The 23,376-nt window shown below is 35.0% G+C and overlaps 1 protein-coding gene across 2 annotated transcripts in view; it reads left to right on the forward strand.

Moving 5' to 3' along the window:
* The window catches only part of ANGPT1 (angiopoietin 1), a 289,488-nt gene that overhangs the window by 172,494 nt on the left and 93,618 nt on the right, over positions 1–23,376 (forward strand). Inside the window, exons 3-4 of one of the 2 annotated variants that reach the window (XM_047783418.1) lie at positions 6,790–6,911; positions 20,682–20,914. In XM_047783418.1, the coding sequence (XP_047639374.1) occupies positions 6,790–6,911; positions 20,682–20,914 (355 nt within the window). The remainder of the gene's footprint in view (positions 1–6,789; positions 6,912–20,681; positions 20,915–23,376) is intronic. The other variant, XM_047783419.1, reaches the window with a different exon arrangement.

Here is a 23,376-nt window from a genome sequence, read left to right on the forward strand (position 1 = left end):
AATCTGGAAAAAGTGTATGATATTTGATAACCCATTAGGAGAGGGCTCAGGTCAAATTTGAAATGTCTTTTCTGTAAATAAAATTTTTGGTTTTGTGTGTGGTTGCTTTATCCATAAAATAGAATTGAGTAGTTGCACCAGGGCCTGTGAAGACTAAGATATTTGCTGTCTGGTCCTTTATAGAAAAAGTGAGCTAATGCCTGCACCAAGATACAGACTCCTAGAGAGCAAGAATTCGGTCTGTCTGACTGCTGTATGCTTGTAATTTAAAACAATACTTTTACACAGTAGGCTCTCAATAAATACTTATGAATGATGAAATTCACTAATATTAGCCTCTTAATTTCTGCAGATCTCAACTCAATGCTCCCAAGTCCAACGGCTGTGTCCTAAGGGTTGTGTGTTGATGGTAATATGTACCCACAAAAGTGGATGGGTCAGAGTAGGACTTTGAATAGAAGCAGTCTACTGCAAAGGTGTTCTGACTGACTGAGAACATTGGATGGATGTATTTTCTCTCTACTCTGAGGAACATGAGAAGTTGGGTCATCTTCCTGCCTCATAGTGCTAGTTTCGTGTTGGGATGAGTACTGGAAAGAACTCAGATGCTATCAGTTACAACAAGGAGAGTATCTGTTGGTGACTGAAAGAAATCACTTGGTAACAGTTGTTACTGACTTAAGGGAGATAACCTTTCTTTGCCAGAGAGAAGTTGCTTGTGTACAGCTGCATGAGCCAATGGGAAGGAACTCAGACTCAGGGAGGCTAACCTGGGTTCCATTCTGACTCCTCTGTGTATTAGCTCTGTTGGGCAAGTTAACTTCTACCCACAATTTTTGCATCTGTATTAAGTACTGTCTCTATTAAATTCCATAACCTGGTGAGGTTATCATTGTTATAAATACACTATATGTTTACATAGTATACAAATTAAAATATATGGTATACTTTATAATAATTATATTAAATATATGTTATGATTAATAATAATTCTCTAAGATTATCTAATTTTCACATTCATATTTCCTCAGTTTCTACCACAAATTTTATAGGCATTTCATTTTTCAAGACCTAATAGTCCCTTTTAATTTGGAGCAATCTCCCATTTTTTTTAAATTGAGAAATAGTTGAAAAGGTTGAGTGCCTCTAACCTTTTTTAAAAGGAAAAACTTTCACAAAAGAAAATTTCTTTCACCAGCATAGTAACTAGTGAAGTTTCGAATGTACAATATAGTGATACACAATTTCTAAAGATTATACTCTATTTATAGTTATTATAAAATATGTACTGTATTCTCTGTTCTGTACAATATATCCTCGTAGCTTATTTATTTTATACGTGGTAGTTTGTACCTCTAATCCTCTACCCCTTCTTGCCTCTCCCCCCATCCTACTACCAACGAGTAACCGCTAAATTGTTTTGTCTATCTGTGAGTCTCTTTTTTGTTATATTCACTAGTTTGTTTTAATTTTTAGATTCCACATACGAGTGATAACATAAAATATTTGTCTTTCTCTGGCTTTTTTTTTTCTTGAGATTTTTAAGAAACTGGGTCAGTTCTATATACTGCCCTGTATTCTTAATTTGTCCGAATATTTCTTAAAGATGTACTTTTACTCTTCCATCCCCATGGTTTTTGTTTTTTAAGCTGGAAGTTAAGTCTAAAGGCTTAATTAGGTTGAGTTGAACATGGTGGTGGGAGTGCTTTGTAGAATTACTGGCCACTTCCTGTTGCAGTTCATCGGGAGGCACAAAAGCCAGTTTACCACACTCAATGATGTTATTTAAATTTGGTTAGGGTAAAATGATCTGTAGCTCTCTACACCACTTTTCCCCTTGTAAATTAATGGAAACCCTGTAGGGTGATACTTTGTTACATTGCCAATCACTGACCAAATAAATTATTTGGTTGATTTTATAAAATTGTGATCTTCTAACTTCTGCTCCTTGTACATATATCATCCTTTATTCTTTGGTAAAAAGATTTGCCAGGGCATCATACTTCATTTTATAATTTTATTTGAAAAACATAAAGTAAAACAATGTACAAACCTACAGACTTACAGTAAGGCTGATTTCAAAGTTACTATGCTGGTGAAAGAACTTTTCTTTTGTGGAAGATTTTCCTTTCAAGAAAGGTTAGAGGCACTCAATTATTAAAGGGAAGCTGGATGAAATTATCTAGCTTTCTTTAAGAAAATAGTCATTTTTATTTATTTTTTTAAAAGAACTGGAATTTTATGGTCAATAAATCCTTAGTTTCAGTTCTTATAGTTTCTGTCCTCTGTGGTATATAATGAATAATTTAAGCTTTGAAATTGTTCCTTGGGGGTTTATATCACATATTCTTCACTTTCTCCCTTTCCTTTCCTGTCTTTCTTCCTCTTTCTTTCTCTTTTTCTCTTTCTTTTTCTTTCTCTCTCTCTTTTCTCTTTTTTCCTTTCTGATATATGCTTTTGGAATGTGTTTAGGCTAAAGAAGGAAATGTCTTTTGTCATTTTAATGGAACACTTAGATTATTGCTAGGCAGCAAGTTCCATAGACACATGGCAGGAAAGTGGTCAATTTATCATAGTTTCCTGTACATTTCTCTCCGTTGTCTACTTTTGAACTTCAGGCCTATTTTAATACATCAAGAGAGAGAGTTGAAATAAAGCAGCTATTGGGTTAAGGTGATGGGGAAAGAAGAGAAGGGATTGGCTTTTGTGCTCAAAACTGGCCTGAGATGATGTGACACTTAGCTTGAATTTCTGAGATTTGTCCCTCTGTTTCTCCCATATTCTTATGCTGCTTTAGATTTTGTGCTGTTATAATTGAAGTCCAACTTGATATTCACCTGGCCTGTTAGCCTCTCTGACTATTATCCAACGTGAAAACAAACTCACTGCCCATTGTCTAGCATAGCATTTAACAAATAGCTCTGAGTGCTCTAGAGGTCCAGGCACCATGCTGGGCTCTGAAAGTTTGAGGGGCTCCAGACAGAGTAGTCCTGCCTCTGTGCAGCTGACATCCTCATTGGGCAGAAAGACAGCATATGATTGAATGGACAGGCAGATTTCTAATCACGATTTCGTAAAGAAAATAAAACAGGGCCAACCTGATTAAGGGTGATGGGGGATTTACTTTACAGAGAATAGCTAGGAAGGGCCTTCTTAGGCAAGACTTGAATGATGAAAAGAAATAAGCCATACATCTGGGAAGGGGAAGACAGAGGAAACTGCAAAAACCATGAGGTGGAGATGAATTTGGCATGTTGGGATAGCAGAAAGAAGACCAATATGATTGGAACATAATAAGTAAGGGGTAGAGTGAAGGGAAGTTAGGTCTGAGAAGTAATCAAGGTCTTGATGACATAGGACCCTGTAGGCTAGGCTAAAAACAAACTTTGGAATTTGTTCTAATTGCAAAGGGAAGTCATAAGTATATTTAACATAGGAGATGACATTTATCTGATTTATGTTTTTAAAAAGATCACTCATTTGCTATGTAGCAAATGGAATACGGCAGGGCAAAGTAGAGAAAAATTAAGAACTGTAGGGTCTCCAGACTTAAATATAGGCAACTTGATTTTCAATTTTGGATGGTTCCATTTTGTTCTCAGTGTTTTCTCATGTTCCTCTCAGACATGAAGAACACTTTCTACTCTTTCTAAAACAAATTTTTAGTATTTGAGAGTATCAGGAAGTGTGACCAGAAAGTACAGTGAAAAAAGGCAGAAAATAGATTTTATTTAATGGTATATGTACTGTTCATTCATTTAATAAATACAGAGGATCTTCTCTGTGCCAAACATTGTTCCAAATATCACCTAAAATTACAGATGTTTCATCCTATATTTAATTACTTTATAATTCTAGTTAATGAACAAACAAAAATATGTTTACTAGTTGAAGGTAATATCCTATGTATCCCTAATCTTTACGTTCTCTGCCATTTTTTTTCCCCTCTGGGCTGCTTTTAATTCTGTCTTCAAATCCCAGGTTCTCTTGCTCCTGTTTTTCCTCAAACGAACTGATTCAGAATGGGAAATATTTTTTAAAACTCTAAAACATTCCACATACCTGAATTTTGATTAGTACTAGTAACTTTTAGCTGGCTTTCAGATCCATATTCATGACAATTGTATAAACTAATCATAGTAGCTTAAAACATTTTTAAAGCCCAGTGCCCCATCTAACTCCTGACCCAGCCTCTCCAGCAGGGATGAAACTGAGGTGAAAGGAATGAGATCAGGTTATGCAAGACTGAATCATGCATTTATATGGGCGCATCCTGTCTTTATGTTAAAATGATAATCTATTCAACATGTTTTTTATACGTTAATTTTTTCTTTTTTAAAAAATTTTATTTTATTATTTTTATTTTTTTATACGTTAATTTTGATCTTTCCAAATGTTGCATTGAAGGAGTTCCTGTCGGGGTGCAGTGGTTAACGAATCAGACTAGGAACCATGAGGTTGCGGCTTTGATCCCTGGCCTTGCTCAGTGGGTTAAGGATCCAGCGTTGCCGTGAGCTATGGTGTAGGTTACAGACATGGCTCGGATCCCGTGTTGCTGTGGCTCTGGCGCAGGCTGGTGGCTACAGCTCCGATTAGACCCCTAACCTGGGAACCTCCATATACTGCGGGAGTGGCCCTAGAAAAGGCAAAAAGACAAAAATAAAAAAAATGTTGTATTCAAATGTTACTTATCTTGATTATTGAGTTTTTCGGCACCTCCTTAAATTTTATAACTGCAGTAGTTGCTTCTTTGATGTCATTCTAGTCCATGTTCTGCTCCCCTGCAAATATTTCTCCTTCTCCCACAACCTCCTCTAGCCCAAGACCAACCTTGAACATGTCAGTATATTTTAAAAAGGCTTTATGTGTGCATCTCATATAACCCCAGGTTTGTATGTGCCGCAGAATAGGAGAAAGCTTTACTGGTGTTATTTTTTAATGGGGGATCTTTTAGATTGATACTGAACCTCCTGAAGGTTCCCCAGGTCCCTTTCAATAGGTAGTTCTTAAAAATGGTATGGTGCAACCACTATGTAAAACAATATGGAGGTACCTCAGAAAACTGTACATAGAACTACCATATGATCCAGCAGTCCCACTCTTGGGCATATATATGGATAAAACTTTCATTGAAAAAGAAACATGCACCCGTATGTTCATTGCCGCACTATTCACAATAGCCAGGACATGGAAACAACCTAAATGTCCATCAACAGATGAATGGATTAAGAAGATGTAGTACATATACACAATGGAATACTATTCAGCCATAAAAAGAACAAAATAATGCCATTTGCAGCTACATGGATGGAACTAGAGACTCGTACTAAGTGAAGTAAGTCAGAAAGAGAAAGACAAATACCATATGATATCACATATCTGGAATCTAATATATGGCACCAATGAACCTTTCCACAGAAAAGAAACTCATGGACTTGGAGAACAGACTTGTGGTTGCCAAGGGGGTGGGGCAGGGAGTGGGATAGACTGGGAGTTTGGGGTTAATAGACGCAAATTATTGCCTTTGGAATGGATAAACCATGAGATCCTGCTGTATAGCCTAGGGAACTATATATAGTTACTTGTGATGGAACATGATGGAGGATAATGTGAGAAAAAGAATATGCATATATATGTATAACTGGGTCACTTTGCCGTACAGTAGAAATTGACATAACATTGTAAATCAACTGTAATGGAAAAAATAAAAATCATTAAAAAAGGTATGGTGGTTATAAAAGTTCTCAAATGACAAAGGAAACTTTTAAAACTAATTATACCTTCTTCCTTACCCTTTTTAGTTCCCTTAAAGAAGAAGGGATAGAGGGCGGGACAAGAGCATTGGCACAGTTTGAAGTCATCTTCTAGGACTAGAATATGTTATGTTTTTTTGGAGAGTGGATAAGTTTTGGTTCATGGCTCAGACTCACTTTATAGTCAAGCCTGACTAGCAACATGAGTTTTTGTGATTCAAGATGTGTTGAACATTTACATTTTCTAGAGGACCCAGTGTAGGGCAAAGGATACTTAACAATTGAAAGTGTGATTACAATGTCTTCAGTGCAATCTGGGTTCCTGGTCACTTCATCACCTCAGATGAAGACCCAGGATCATATGATTCTCCCTCTTCTTGATTTTCTGTGTAAGGCACTAGAATTAGAGACACAGTATCTGGTTTTGAAATACCAGTTCTTCCCTTAGTTCCTGTGTGGATTCCAGCCTCTCTTTGAACTGTTTCCTCATTAAACTGATGATGACATTTCCTCTTTCAACAAGTACTATGAAGTGGTATGGCATAGAGAAGGGCAAATATAACCTAACATGATAGGTGTTCAGTAAATTGTAATCATGAATCTATCAAAACTGCATCCAGAGTGTTTTGCACATTTCTGTTTAGTTTTTACAACGTGATGCAAGGCAGGTATATTTTACATGCCTATTAATTATTCTTAATTAATATCTAAGACCTCATACCAGCACTTATCTTGTACTTGTAAATATTGGAGATAATATTTGTAAGGCAGCTAGCACAGTGGGGTATCCTAGGGATTGAGAACATGAAAATTGAAATTTGAAAATGGTTTTAACAATTCAGTTTTCTTATTCAATTGCCATTCAAATAAATACAATGTTTCAGATGTGAAAAGCATTAATTACTACAAGGTAGACTGTTTAATTATTCTAGAAGAAATATTATTTAAAAACAAAACACAGCTAAATAAAAATTCCAAAGTAACTGTTTTTACTCTTTGTGAATGAAGATTGAAATTTTTTTTCTTTCATCTTAAGGTACTAAATCAAACTTCTCGACTTGAAATACAACTGCTGGAGAATTCATTATCAACATATAAGCTAGAGAAGCAGCTTCTTCAACAGACAAATGAAATCCTAAAGATTCATGAGAAAAACAGGTGCGTACTATTGTGTTCCAAAAATAATGTACAGGGAATTCCCCTAGTGGCACAGTGGAAACGAGTCTGAATAGTATCCTTGAGGCTGGGGGTTTGATCCCTGGCCTCATTCAGTGGGTTGGGGATCCTGCTCTGCTGTGAGCTATGGTGTAGGTTACAGATGTGGCTCAGATGCCTTGTTACTGTGGCTGTGACATAGGCCAGCAGCTGTAGGTCCGATTTGACCCCTGGCCTAATTTCCATATGCCAGAGGTGCAGCCTTGAAAAAAAATAAAAAAGCAAATAAAATAATCAAAAATAATGTAAATACATATGTACTTATTTACATCCTTCTTCCTGCTAGTTCTTAAAAAAAGATTGAAGTGATTTGCCAAAAAAGAAACATAGAGCCAGATTAATTTTTAATATAAAGAAATGAGAGCTTATGATTACAGTGAGTATGTCAAAATATGATTAATACTGTTTACATTTTTAAAATATTTGCTTTTTATAACATTTAACATGAATTTATCTAATGTTCAGTTGTTCAGATCTTGCCATATACACAAAATTTGGTTCTATGACTAAATTTGGTGACACAAAATATTGACAGTTTTCAGCATATCTAAAATCTATAGCAATAGAGAAATGAATAGAGCCTCTGAAACTCAGTAACTTAAATTATCACTCTACCTGCCTTAAAGTTTGTACAGAGCTTCAAGATTGCTGAATTCATAGATCTTGCACTAAATATAAGCAGTTTTTTTCCAGAAAATTATTCACCTGTAAAGCTGGTTCAAAAGTTGTTTCCTACCTGCCACTACCATTTAAAGCAGTTAACACTGGACATAATACATTTCTTTGACCAGCTTTATAGATGTGTTTTATAAACCATGAATCATCTCAGGTAAGTGAAATGAGTTTTAAAGATCTTTACAGCCAGAATGATATATAGACTACATTATTATTTTTTGCTATTATTATTTTGTCCATCACTGACATTCATGATGGACAATTCAATGAAAGCACTAACCTTTGTAGGACAAATATATTGTATATTAACTGCATTTTCTTCTGGATCTTTGGACAGCTTGAAGAAGTTTCATTTCTTGTGCATTATAGTGAGTGAAAGATCATTGTGTTGCTGCAAACTAGTAAAATACCATTCGTTGACTCAGTGGAACTAGAGTTTTTACCATATTCCAAACCAGGAAGGCATCTAAGATGAACTGCTAGTTCTCCTGTTACTTTACAAATGGAACAGATTCAGTGGAAGTGAGTGGTCTATGCAAGGTCACACGGCTTACTGGTGGCACAACTGGGGATGTAACCCAGGTTTCTTTATTTCTGGTTCTGGTCTTTCTGCTGTAGAACATGGTCTTGCAAGACTATCTTTAACCTAGGAAGATTTCCCAACTTCATGCTAAGCATTACAGTATAATGACAATGATTATAATTAAACATTTACATGAAGAAGAGAAACCCAACTGTTTGTTTAGAATCTGAAAGGGGTCACTCCATGCTCTGTGACTTATATTTCTTTTGGTTTTTATTTTTTAAAATTGAAGTTTAGTTGATTTACAATGTTGTATTAGATCCAGGTATACACCAAAGTCATTCAGATGTGTGTGTGTATTCTTTTTCAGATTCTTTTCCATTGTAAATAAGTATAAGATTTGAGTATTGTTCCCTGTGCTATGCAGTAGGTCCTTATTGGTGTCTATTTTTCTAAGTTTTACGTCTGTTTATCTTTATGCTCTATCATGGGCCAAAGTGTATAACAATAAATAAACTTGACAGGACTTGACCAGTTGCATGATGAAATGTTCTGGAATTGAAAATCTGTTTAAAAGTGCCGTTTATCCCACTGCGCTTTCACGGTAAAGAGACACATACATATAACAGGTATACTTTACTGCAAGTATGCCTTGTTTAGGGTCCCACCATGCTTTAACTTTGTTGCTAAAAGTGAACTCCATTTGTGATCATGTTTCAGAATGCTTTTGTGAAAGCTTTGTTTAGAAAGAAGTAAAACAACAGCAATTCAACCTTATTTTTAGGTTGTTTTTATAATTATATAAGTAACATTCATTTATTGTAGAAAAATTAGAAAGTACACAAAAGAAAATTAAAAACCACAATCCCATCACATTGATAGAGCTTCATATGCTGCTATATATAAAATATAAACATATTTTTGACAAAACTTGGTGTTGTGCTATGCACACTGTTTGGCAGCCTGCTTTCTTTGGAGATTATCTTTTAATCAGTAAAGATCCATTTAATTATTAATAACCATATGATATTCATTTTATAGGTGAAACGTAGGGCAGTTTTGATTCATTTGTCACTACTAAGTATGTTACCGCATATGATTTCTCCTTTTAAAAAGTTATCAGCGTGATATATATTCTTCAATTCTCCTCCTACTGATACATGAATATCATCTCTTGGTCTACATCTGACACTTTAGCCACCATGAAGAAACCTTCTCTTCTCTTTTTATTTTATTTATTGATTTTTTTTTTTTTTTTGCTTTTTAGGGCCATACGCAAGGAAGTTCCCAGGCTAGAGGTCGAATGGGAGCTGTAGCTGCTGCCTATGCCACAGCCACAGCAATGCCAGATCCTAGCCATAGGATCTGTGACCTGCACCACAGCTCAGGGCAAGGACAGATCCTCAACCCACTGAGTGGGGCCCAGGATCGAACCCGCATCCTCATGGATACTAGTCAGGTGGGTTTCTGCTGAGCCACAATGGGAACTCCCTCATCCTCCTCTTTCTTCTTCTCCCTCTCCCTCCCCCTTCCTCTTCCTCTTTCTCCTTCCTCCTTCTTCCTCTTCCACTGTGTAAGTGTATCCCTTCTAAGCTGATTCCAAATCGTCTTGGATATTTTGTCCATTATAATTCTTGATATGGCACCTGGTATAATTTCCTTCTATGAAATTCTTACCACAGAATGCTTTTTTTTTTTTTTAAGGGAAAGTGCTTAAAAATTATTCTCTCTGTTCCATCAGTAAAACTGAGTCAAAGTCTGAGCTCTCTAAAGAGCTGCACTGTGGGTCAAGTGTATGGGGCTTTTCCAATGTGCCACAATCTCCAGAAGAATCTGACTCCTGATTCCAAGCACATATGTGCCTTCTGCTAATGAATTTTTTCCTTCACTGAATTCTAATTACTGATGAAAATTCAGGTTTTCTTAAGATACAAATCACACCATTTATTGGTAATGATAATATTTTTCAGGGTTATAATAATTCCATTTTCCAGCAACATAGGCATTTCACATTGACTTAAGGGATTTGAGTTTTTTTTAATGATTTTTTATTTTTTCTAGTATAGTGGTTTACAGTTTTCTCTCGATTTTCAACTGTACAGCAAAGTGACCCAGTCACATACACGCATATATATATATTCTTTTTCTCACGTTATCCTCCATCATGCTCCATCACAAGTGACTAGATGTAGTTCCCAGTTCTATACAGCAGGATCTCATTGCTTATCTATTTCCAAAGGCAATAGTTTGCATTTTTTAACCCCAGATTCCCAGTCCATCTAACTCCCCTCCCCCTCCTCCTTGGCAACCACAAGTCTGTCTCCAAGTCCATGATAGAAAGTTTTATTTTTGCCATATATTAGATTTCAGATATATGTGATATCATATGGTATATTTCTCTTTTTTTTAACTTGAAATTCTTTTCTCTGCTCATGTTGAAAAAACCTTACATGCATCTTTTACCCCCATACCTCACTCCTTTCCTTTTTTGCCCTCAAGTATGACATTTCCTCACTTGTACCTGGAGATACTTTTCTATCAAAATGCTGAATCTCCTGGCATTTCTATATCTCTGTAGTTATCTGTGTCTTCATTTTGAAGGGTCCTTGTGTGTAATGCAGTGTTAGTGGGACATCTATTTGTCTACCAGGCGTAGTGGTTGAAGAATAGATGATTCTCAGGGAGTTCCCATTGTAGCTTAGCGGGTTGAGAACCCGACATAGTGTCTGTGAGGATAAGGGTTCAAACCCTGGCCTCGCGTAGTGGGCTGCCAATCTGGTGTTGATGCAAGCTGCATTGGTTGCAGATGCAGCTCAGATCCAGCTTTTCTGTGGCTGGGCTGTGGTGTAGGCTGGCAGCTGCAGTTTCAATTCAACGCCTAGCCCCAGGAACTTCCATATACCACAGGTATAGCTGTAAAAAGAAAAAAAAAAGAATAAATGATTCTACAGTGAACCACTTAGAAAAAGTTTTTCTTTATACAAACCAGAAGTACACATTTGTGATACACAGCATACTTTTCCCTATTATGTTTTTGTTATTTTTTATTTTTATATGTGAAATGGAATTAAAGGATTTCTGCCAAGCTTTTTCTGGAGCAACAAAGAAATGCCCTCCCTGCCACAATATTTAAGTGGATACAGGGTCAAGGTCAAACTGTTTATATATTTTAAAATAGTTTATTGATCATCCCTACCTATTCTTTAAATGAATCTTAATCCTCCAAATGCAACAAGAAGCTATTTCTACATGTGGCATCTCTGAAATGTAGGAACAGCATGCCATTAGTGGGCCAGGTCTGGTTTGGATCAGCAAATACACTTTGCAAAGGGGATTATCTAAATTAAGCTTTGCTTCCTCCCCAGGGAATGTCAGGGGTTGTGTCTGGGTGTGTGACTTACCAGCTTTGAGTGTGATGAGGCCTCAGCTGCCAAGTCAGTGAGCTGGTCCTTCGGAGGGCCCACCATTTCTTTGGTAGAATGCAGAGGAATGTTTTATGGACACGATTATACTATGCAGTCATGCTGAGAGGTCCTGCTGATTTACATCCTGACAAATTAAATACATCTCTTGTAGGGTTGAAAACAGAATTTTGGCCTCATTAGATTAACTTCTTATCCCCTAAATGACCAAAGGCACAAAGCAAGAGTAGGATTAACAACATTTGCTCTGCTCTTTGTTTTCTTAACAGTCTAGAGGGGGGTGACTCCAGGAAGCTTCCAGTTTGCTTTTTTTTTAGTATTTTGTTTTATTAGATGCTATCCTAATCTCAAAACTTGATTTTGCTCCTTACCTCAAGGAAATAGCACATAGAAGTAAAAGATCAGTAACTGGCCCATATAATTGAAATTATCCAACCAAGAACTCAAGAAATAGGAAGCATTAATACATGCCTCACACAGAGGTTTGGTATGACAAAGTGAGACATGCAGATTTCTCCATTTATTAGATTCCTCCATTATCTTTCCACTTTAGCTCAAAAAAAAGAAAAGAAAAGAAAAGAAAGGAGGTGGGGAAAGACATCATAATGCAAATTTCTTTAGCTGAACTGCATATGTAACTGGATCTTATAAAGATTTGGTCAGCTGACCAGGTTTCAAGGCACCTGACCATCTATGTCTTAATCCCAATTTTTCCCAAGGTTGAAGTATAGCCAGGTGAAAAAAATATTTTGGAAGAAATTCTTCTGCCTCTCCAGAGGTACACAGGAAGAGAAATCAGCACTCCATGTGTACAAAGATGCAGCCCTTGGGAGCTCCAAGATGGCATTTCTTGATCAAACTTGGGCTGAATATGCAGAATGAAGATTAGGAAAATCTTCAGTAAGACCATTTAGAGTGATGTGAAGCTACATATGTGGTGGCCATTCCAACATAGTTTCAGCAAAATTGTCTGCTTCCTAGCCATCTAATATCAGGCAGGTGAACATCTGAGCCAGGTGCTTTACATACACCACTGCTAATCCTTCAACTAATCCTGCAAACTATCTATTGTTAATTCTATTTTGTCTTAAAAACTCAAGTTTACAGAGATCAGATGACTTGCACATGACCAAGTATCTTGTGTATGGCAAAAGTAGGCTTCAAATCCATGATTTTTGTCGCAATTATTGTTAAGAATATTTTTCCAATGTAATACAGCTTTAAGACTAATTGATGTTGTTGTCAGGTTATCATCTTAACATAATTAAATACAAATTTGAAGAAAAGGGTAGGCCAGTTGTTTTTGGTCTATTCCTATGTAGATCATTATTTCTATTCCTAATACTGGAGTAGAAAATAAAAACTATTTTATCTTGGGAATTTGCTGAACTTATTTGACAATCTTCATATATCTTCTAGCTAAAGGTTATGGGAAGTTTTATTAAGTCAATCAATTTTAAGTGATTGAAGTATATATAATTTTAAGATACTAACTTATACCTTGCTAACAAATTACTGTGATGGAATGGTGAAGTATTTATTTTAATACTTAAATATTTAATATACCTAAATAAATGAAAAGTTAAATCACAGTCTTTCTAAAGTTATCTTCCATTTGATAAGTTCTTTATAAAACACTAAAGTAAAATTACACTGTTGATGTTGTCAATTCTATCTCCAAAATGTTTTTTCCACTCTATCTTGTTCTTTCTGTTTACTCCATGTCTTAGGTCAAAATCCCATTAATTTTCATCTCAGTCATTGCAGTGACCCCTGGGCCTGGCTTACTCCATGGGCCTCTCTAACTTATCAGACAAAAGTCTGCTAAAACCTTCTTTCTAAAATTCAAGTTAGATTATTTTTCCAATTTTTTTAGCCCTCCCTCCACCACACACACACACACACACACACACACACACACACACACACACACACACACACACACACACACACACACACACACACACTAGTTCAGCCCAACTTTTAAATCTGTAGATAGCATCTGCCCAAGATTATACTAGTTGTCTGTAAGGGACTGAGGAAAGTTCAAGTTCTTTAGCATGGAACACAGCCCATGATTATTGTAATTCTAATTTTATAACCTTCCACAAGTCTTCTTATATTTTAGAAATTGGGCAAATAGCTAAGAGCAGGAGCTCTGAGACCAAACTGCCTGGGTTTTCCTTGATTCTACTATAACCAACTCTGCCACATTTTATATTTGCGTGGTTTGAGCAAGTTATTTAAACTCTCTGTGCTTTAGTGTTCTCCTTTATAACAGAGGGATATTGATAATAGTAGTGCATGGAGTTGATGTGAGGATTAATTGGATTAATGCATATAAAGCACAGAAAAGAGTGCCTGAAACACATAGTAAATGTTCAATCATACTAGTTTAGTATCACACTGAAGACTTGAGGATATTTCAGACATGTTTGATGTTTGCCTTGTCTAGAATACCCTGTAATTCTTTATTCAACCCACAATCTCCAAGAATCTTTCTCTGGTTCTGCCAAATAGATTTGCTCATGACAGCTCGTGTGATAGCATTGTACCTTGTGTCCCACCCATCACTTCACTTCTTCCATCACATTGAAAGGTGTGTGTGTGTGTGTGTGTGTGTGTGTGTGTATTTCTGCTATTACACTTTGCCCTTCTGAAACGCAGAGGCTATGTTTTATTTATTTTTGTCTTCATGCTTCCAGGCACAATTTTCTTTACATGGTAATGTATAGTATTAAATGTTTTTTGGATATTGACTGAATGATTAACCGGCAAATGTCCCAGTAGCTCTATCCCAATAAATCTCATTTATCTATGTATACACACACACACTCAAAACTAAGAAAAAAATTAATGGAAAACAGATCACATAGTTTATATTAAATATTGTAAACATATTCATTGTTCTTAACATGAATAATATATAGATGGCTTTTATACCTCTCTTTTGCATACCTAAAAGTCCAATGCATGGCATCCAAGATTATCAGTCCACATTCTGAGGTCCACTAATTGAGCCCAGTTTTTTCATTTCTATGGACAGCAACTTTTCAGATCATTCAAGACTCATGATTGTTTACCACATCTCTGAAGAACAATAGTATAAAAAAGCAACACAAACTTAACTGATCTAAATGCTAAATTACATAGACGTATGTAAAGTCAAAATTCCTAATTCCTTACTCCTCCACCCCCTGCAGAGAATTGTCATTAGCAGATTAGCAGTTTGGTGCCTATCCTTCCAGACTTTTTTTAATGCATAAACTTAGATACATATGTGTATATAGAGTGTGTGTCTTTACCTATGTGGTTACAGAGATTCACACCCATGTAAAATTACATACATGTGTGTATATATGCATATAGATTGTAACTATTTTTTAAATGCTGGGTTCACTTCTACTTATAAAAATTTATCATAGATATATTTATTAAATATGTAATTATATACAGATATACCTCATTCATTGTTAGAGATGCACTAAAATTTGCATTTAGTAGAACTTTTCAATGATGATTTTGAATTTTCATAAATATTAATACATTATCTGCAGATTTTACATTCTCCCCACATGTGCATGGGCTTTATAATTTTCATAACCTTGCCAGCCATTTCATTAATCTTGTCTACCTGAGAGATTGTATTGTGCATCTTTTCATTGTTATTGACCATTTGCATTTTTCTTCTGTGACTAGCTTATTTATGTATGTTTCTCATTTTTCTATTAGATTATTTCTTTATTGCTTCATATAAGCTATTTAATGAATGTTCAAACTTTGTCATATGTGTTACAAATATTTTCTCCAGCTTGTCATTTATTTTTCAACCTATTATTTATAGATGTGTTACATTTTTATGTTATGAAGTAAATGTATTTTTTTTTCTTTTTCCTTCTGGCTTCCAAAATATATTTAGCTTATTCTTATTTACCATAAACTTTGAAATATTTATTTGCCATTGTTTACTTGTAGTCATCTATGCTTCTAGTCCACATTAGAATTATAGAAATTAACCTCATATATTAAAATGTGCTGTGTTCAAGTTAGAAACTTAAAATATAAATTTAACCGAATTTACTATGCCCTTGTTTGAGGAGGGGGAAAAAGTCATTCTTTAAAACCCATGTTTGTAACACATGTTAACACTGTACAGATGAAAAATAATTTAAAAACTGAAACATCTTTAGAAAGTTCAGAGAGATAAAAATGAGAAGGTCTCTATGTTTTCAGCATCTTCCTCCTCATTTGAGGGCTATGTTTATACATATAGTTCTTGGGCAACTGTCACTGCTGTGAATTCAGTTGCTGCTATGTCAGGAACTCTTTTGTGGGAAACAATTTGAAAGGGAGAGCATTTCCGTGAAAGTTGCAAGATGTGTTCAATGATTTGAAATGTTTCCAATAAGATAGGTTGGAGGAGGCAGACTGAAAATGAGGGGGAAAAGTCAACCAAAAACTTTAAATAGGGGCTTGTATACACTCACTTGGAACCTTTTACTGAAGTTCAAGGTCTAGATTATTTTGTTTATTTTATCCTTCATTAAAGTGCACCTCTGCCTCAAACTAGAAGTTAAGTGCCAAAATTCTATGCATGTCTCTTCTCAAAGTGTTTCCAGAAAGATGGGAAACAGGAAGTCCTGAGAATCCTGTGAGAAACTCTGTCTTTGAATTTCTAGTTCAATATGAATAGAGTTAGGTGCACAGTTTCATAAATTATCATTTTATGGAACACTAATCCTAAAGGATGTGTTATAATAAGACTATTTATTTAATTTAGGCTTCCAAAACACTTGACAGTAGAATTCTTAACCATGAAATGACTAATAAAAATATACTGAGTATACTCTAGAAAATAGTACACTGGAGTTTGGAATCAGCACCCAGGTTTTGTATTATGCATTTAAACCTAAACTAAACTTGTTGCTGAAGGCTATCATCAGGGAAAATATGCCTACTTTGTGTATTGAATTCATGTTGTCTTTCGGATCCATCTTTGTGTATAGAAGTCTCTGTTCCCAACTGAGGTGGCTTCTCCCAGCTGACCTGGATAGGGGAAATATAAGAGAACCAATTAAAAAAACTCAGGACAAAATAGGACATGATCAATATATTGAGTAAGAAAATTAAATTTAATGGCAGAGGGGTTAAGGTAGAGTGGTGCTTAAGAAAAATCTTAGTTTAGATTTTTTAAAAAACTGGCTTGAAAAAAGAAATTTTGTTTTTATATGTGGAAAAGATCAATAAGTTGAAATATGGGTGAAAGACAAGCTCCCAAAAATAATCGGTTGGAGAGTGGCAGATATTAAAGTTAAGCTGATGCCTTGATTCTTGGCAAAATATAAGTGGGTGAAAGTAGGGAGAGATTATGTTATGCTAAATTGGAGAAATAATATTCATAGCACTGGGTAGTGGGCAGATTTCTACTCTGACAAGTTAGAAGACATGGCCTTTTATTTTGGTTCTAACAGTATGTGCACAATTTTGTACAGGGTGTTTAGATTCTTACCTGTAAACTGGGGCTTATAACATCTACTCACTCTGTATCATTATGTTACTTTAAGAATCAAAGATATAAGGGTTTTAAAATATTACACAACTAAAACGGTGTATTACAACAATGTAATCATTAAGTAGAGTTAATATATGCATGTTTGCATGTTTTCTGACAGAAGAATTTTGGACTCAAACCAATTTGGAAATAGTGAGGAAGGGATAACTTCCCAAGTAGATAGTAATCAATGGATGAGAAGTATCAAAGAAAAATCATAGTGTTTTCGGAAGGCAAGTATGGAGAGAAGATGGAAGGGATGGATAAGCAGTGTCAAAAAGATACCAGTTTTGCCTGAAGAAGTCTAAAAGGGTGTCATTAACATAAAGGGTCTCCTTTATACAAATAAAATAAGATTAATAGAGAATTACTAGAGTACGAAAGCTATTAGAGACTCCAAGAAAAGAAATGAGAAAATACAGAAAGAGGTAATTAACTAAGACCTGTCATTTGAGAAACAGTGTGACATGTTTCCAGTTTGCTTGTGGTTTTTATGCATTTTTTTCATGCATATATTTCATTCCAAATTCTGAGATGTCTGTAATGGAGAGCAGGCTTCTTACTTCTGTAAGCAGTCCTTTGTTTACTTTATATGAATAACTATTTTAAGATGACAGGCTATGTTGCCACCTGTTGATACCTAGTAGTCATAGTGCATTAAAGGTTGTTTGATGAATTACGAAAATTAACATTCTTTCCAACATGCTAAATGTATATTTATTTTACTCAGGAAATACAGCCCTTTTCTTCCACAAGCCACTGTTCAGAATTGTTTCTTTTGACACTAGGACTCCTTTGATCATCTTTCTATTCTCATCTCTTTGCAAACAAACAAAAACATCTCAAATAATACCCATCTTTTAGTAAATGTCTTCTTGAACAAAGACTGCATCAAAAGTAGAAAGTGAAAAAACACTGATGCAAAAAATTTTTTTACAAGTGTTATGCCTTATACAGAAGTTTCCCCTAGCTACTTTTTTTCATCTGAAGTTTTCTCTCTAAAAATAAATCCTTAGAGTAGGAATAGTGTCATTTTATATTTTACGTAGTTCTGAAAGCACTGCTGGTACTTTGCAACTAATAAATGCAAGTTATAACTATTGCATGATATTTCCAAACCAGAATGTTACCTACTAATTAGGAAAACTGAAAAAACTAGAGCTCATCTTATTTCAGGAACAAAATGGTAATTCAGAATTTTTATCCAGTATTTTTTGACTGTGACACCCAAATGTTACTCTTTACATTGTTGTCATTTTAACAGTTAAATTCTAAGGTTTCTTGATAGTATACTGTAACTCTTGTGAATTTAAAAGAAAATTTTCTCATAGGTTAACTGACTAGTTTATGGGCATCTTACATCTATCTGATCATTACCCTAGGAAGAGAAACAAAAATAATTAAAAAGTAAACTGAGAATGAACTAAGGCATCCATTGTGATTAATACTCAGATCTGAAGGCCGAAAATGAATAGTCACAGAGAAAACATCCTCTGGCATCCACAGCATGTACACTAGTCGCTTAGCTAGGGGGTGGGATGAACTTTTTAACCAATAAAAAAGTTTTTGTTTTACTTTGTTTTGTTTTGTTTTTTAACTACTAATTTTTCCAGCGTCAAGTTACTTGACACAGAAAAAAAAACACTAAAAGACAGTGAATCATAGCTACTCCTTTAGAGATACTCTCTTTCATCTTACTCTGACTTTGCCTAAATTTTTTATTTCCTAAAAATGTTTTGAAAAATATAAAGGACCATCACATTTCTCCCAAATCATTATACCCAAGATCCATTCAAATTCAGTTTGCTTAATGATCAGTCAAGACAGGGATCCTTTCACTGTTCTATAAAATGAAAGCAACTAAGGATAGAGTGGCTTTTCTTGCAGAAATCACAGAGCTCTGCCCCTAGTGGGTCTCAGTGTGACATTTTTGTATGTGAATCTGGGTATGCTACCAAAGGTGTTGTCAGTTAGTAAGGTCTTATACACAGAAGCATCCCACCCAGTGTTTTTCAGGCAAGGTTCTACAGGCAACTTTCCTTTCATGTTCTGGGCCTTATTGTCTTGGAGGACAGGTTTGTCGGCAGAGATCTGGAACTACCATGAGCATTTCTCTCTACACTTCTTAATCTGTGTTAAGAACAATCAGATATTCCAGCTTGTCCCCTACCACATGGACTTGGAATATTTGGCTGTTCAAATATGCTTGGAGTTCCCGCCATGGCTCAGCAGTTACGAATCTGACTAGGAACCATGAGGTTGCGGGTTCGATCCCTGGCCTTGCTCAGTGGGTTAAGGATCTGGCGTTGCCGTGAGCTGTGGTGTAGGTCGCAGACGCAGCTCAGATCCCTAGTTGCTGTGGCTCTAGCGTAGGCTGGCAGCTACAGCTCCAATTTGACCCCTAGCCTGGGAAATTTCATATGCCGCAGGTGCGGCCCTAGAAAAGGCAAAAAGACAAAAGAAAATTTATATATGCTTTATTTTATGACTTAGGTATTAAGTTTAAAACATTCCCTAGTGTCCCCTTTTTGAAAACTTATAGGAATGATTCAGTGCTATATTTCTCCAAGGTAAATTAAGTGCCCAGTCTGGTCTGTTATACTTGAATAACACCTTGTAAACCAAGGACTGGATGAACCTTCTGAAAATGGAACTGAGAAAAGTAAATAAGGCTTTTCTCTGAGGAATACTAGTATATTATACACTCCATAAAATGTAAATGTTTTTTATTTCCAGTCAATTGCTAGGATCCCAGAGTGCTTCTGCATTCTCTATCATTTTTAATGTGCACTAGGCAAGGGGAATATCCTGTGAAGAGTGCTGAGTGAAGAAAGGTTCTCAGTTGAAGATTGCATCACTGAGCAAAGCTTCTCAAGTCCTTTGTAAGACTATGCCACCAGCCTGATGTCTTCCTTTCCAGAACCAATTATTCAGTGGCTTGGGAACTTGTGGTGCCTTAGGCCCTATCCTAAAGCTCAGAATGAGAGGTAAATTAGGCTAGTGGTTATGATACAGGACCAGGTGTCAAAAATCCCAGGAAATCTAATTAATTATGACTTCGGGTAGGTTACTCTCCAGTCCTCTGGTGTCTGCATCAGTGTTACTCCTTGACCTCACACACCTTTTATGAAATTTAATCACTATTAATGTTTTGAGAATCCCAAATGAGTGAAGAACTATTATTTCTGTTTCTTACTGGATCCATTTCTTTAATGAAAATTATACTGTAATTTCTTCAGACAGGGTCTAATTCAGGGTCTATCTAATTCCTGGATGTAAGATACACCCCAGAAAATAAATTATATTTAAGAAACAAACATTATTCTGATGATAAGTAATCTAATAATTCTTCATTTGACATGCTATACATAATATTCCTATTATATATATATTAAATATATTGAGCCTCTCACTTAAAAAGCTATTTCTGTGGTAAAATACCTAACTAAAAATTCCTAACTTTAAATAAACTCAAGAACCAGTTGAATCACATTTTTTGTATAGCATTTTAAAAACTAAATCTTATCTTTACTTCCTTGTAGTTTATTAGAACATAAAATCTTAGAAATGGAGGGAAAGCACAAGGAAGAATTGGACACCTTAAAGGAAGAGAAAGAGAATCTTCAAGGTTTGGTTACTCGTCAAACATATATAATCCAGGAACTGGAAAAACAATTGAACAGAGCCACCACCAATAACAGTGTCCTTCAAAAGCAGCAGCTGGAGCTGATGGACACAGTGCATAATCTCGTCAACCTTTGCACTAAAGAAGGTGGTAAGAATTTCTTCCTCACTTTGGTATAGTCATCTTTCTAAGTTGCATTAATTGCTGTGTAGAAGCAGCAAGAGATCTCTATTCCTAGAAGCATTTCATGAAGTTTGCACTGATGACCTTCTCATGTTTTTAACTTCAGAGTATTCATAAGCTTGTATTTGTTAATTCACAATATCTTTCTAAAAGAACCTTCTAATTTCTTATTTTTTATTGGTCTTTTTAACTTTAAATAAAATCTTCTGTACTTTCATGGATAAGTATTTTGTATTGTGGTATTAGATACTTAACTATACAGGACAGAAATTAGCCAAAGAGTTCAGAGTGCTTAGGAGAGTTTCAGGAGCGTTCTCATTTTAAAACTATTTCTTTTGCAGAGGAGGATAGTGAAGAGTTCCCTGCACAGAAGGGGAGCTATAGAAGTTCCTAAAAACTATTATGAGGGAGAAAGAATATTTGTTATTTAAAGTCAGTATTAAGATTATTTTTAAACCAGCTATAATGGAAAAAATAAAAATCATTATAAATGAGAAAAAAAGATTATTTTTATGCAGTCCTATATAGTAGTCACCCACATTTATTCTGGGATGTCGTTGAGATAGTAGAAATACAAATTTTTAATATCACTAGACTATCTGAAGCCATTTAACAATCAGAAATATCGCAGGCCTGTGTCTCTTCAGAAGATATCCATCTGTCCATTTGTCCACCCACCAATTATTGAATAAATGCCTCTGTGTGCACTTGTCCACTTCAAACAGAACTTCTCCTGAGCCTTAGAAAAGCTCTTTAAAGTTTGGAGTTTAAGGTCATCTTCTGTAGCTCTGCTCACTAATCAGTTTTTCTGTGAGTGAACATAGAATGGTAAATGGTGATGAGTGAAAGTGAACAGTACTTATAACCTAAAGTTATAGCTGTCATTAAATTGTAGATTATGTGACCATTCATGTAATGGTTCGGTGTGCGTATGCAACATACATAATGTGGAGGCCCCTTTAATTTAATAGTAGATTTGAGCTATATAAAAAAAAAATAGCTCAATTCTATACTCTTATATATAGATATGAATACAGAGGATAACTTCATATGAAGGGATCTTGTTTTAAAGACATTTCACATTTCTCTATTACATGCCATTACCTTGAGTTATAGCTCCTTTAGTCTAAACAAACCCTTAATATACTTTGTAAAGAATATATTTTAAACAGTGTGTTCCCAGAGCTCCATTTGGGCATGCTCAGAAATGTGATTGGGAAGGGAAAAACCTGCTAATCAGTTAGAGCCTGCCAAAACCTTGAACTAGAGTCCACTGGAAGGAAAGCATGGTAGAATTTTGCCAGAGAATTTTAATAAAGCTCATGAGTATTTAGAAATTAAGTATTAATATGAGACATATCTATTCTCATATTGAACTGAATACATCGGGGTAAGATTGAAAACATATTTTTCTTATCATTCTGAGATGTAATGCACATGGAGTTGAGTAGGTTTTGTTTTTTTTTTTTTAATGTTAGAAATATCAAGCCCTGGTGATTCTCACAGAGCTCATATGTCTGCCTACTTATCATAATTTCACTTATTTTCTAAATATTTGTGCAATAAATATGTCTTTAAACTTTTCAAAGTTAAAATTCCTTGCTAGGTTTTGTCTTTGGGCGCAACATCAGGCAAGCAATTCAAGAAACATAATTTATCGAACAGCTATGATGGCACTCCTGATGGATGCTACCCATTGCATCCACTCAGGGTATGAGGAAAATAGCTATGTCTATTCTATGATATAGCATATCCAAAAAAAAATAATACTGAGACAGAAATTGTCTGATACTTCAGGCCTCTAGATATGTATTTTCTTTTTAATGATAAAATCCTAAAATAAATCCTATTTTAATTGTAGGGTTTGTAATCCTAATATAAGTTTATTGCCTTATTATCCAGTGGGTTCCATGCTGTTATAACCATAGATTTTATTTGCTTTGTGTTAATCTTTTTTCTTCTTTAATCCCACAGGTAAGTATTGTACTAAGTATTTGGTCATTTAAGAACTCATAAGAGACACAAAAATGGAAATTGCCTCTTATTAAGGTTTCCATCAAGATTTTAATTCTCTGAATATCCTCATTTTCACTCACACCGTACTGTTTAGTTATGGTGAATTTAAAATTTTAGGTGACTAATAGTGTGATACTAGAATAAATATGAGTCACCAAAATGAAGTTTTATTTCATTCTAATTCTAAAATACAAAAGTAAAATCTTTCCCTACTTATGAAAAAAGTTCATTTAGTAAGTAGATTTATTATTTCTCAAAGATTATATGTAAATATTCTACTTTTAAATATAAATATATGCAGATATGCCTACATCAGTATATCACAATAAATACATCAATTTTCTAAAATGTATATTTTTAAAACACGAAGATTAGTTTTCTGAAAGATTTTCTGAAAACGTTATGAACTGTGT

This window comes from Phacochoerus africanus, chromosome 6 (genome assembly GCF_016906955.1).
Source record: "Phacochoerus africanus isolate WHEZ1 chromosome 6, ROS_Pafr_v1, whole genome shotgun sequence".
In the NCBI taxonomy this organism is placed as follows: domain Eukaryota; kingdom Metazoa; phylum Chordata; class Mammalia; order Artiodactyla; family Suidae; genus Phacochoerus; species Phacochoerus africanus.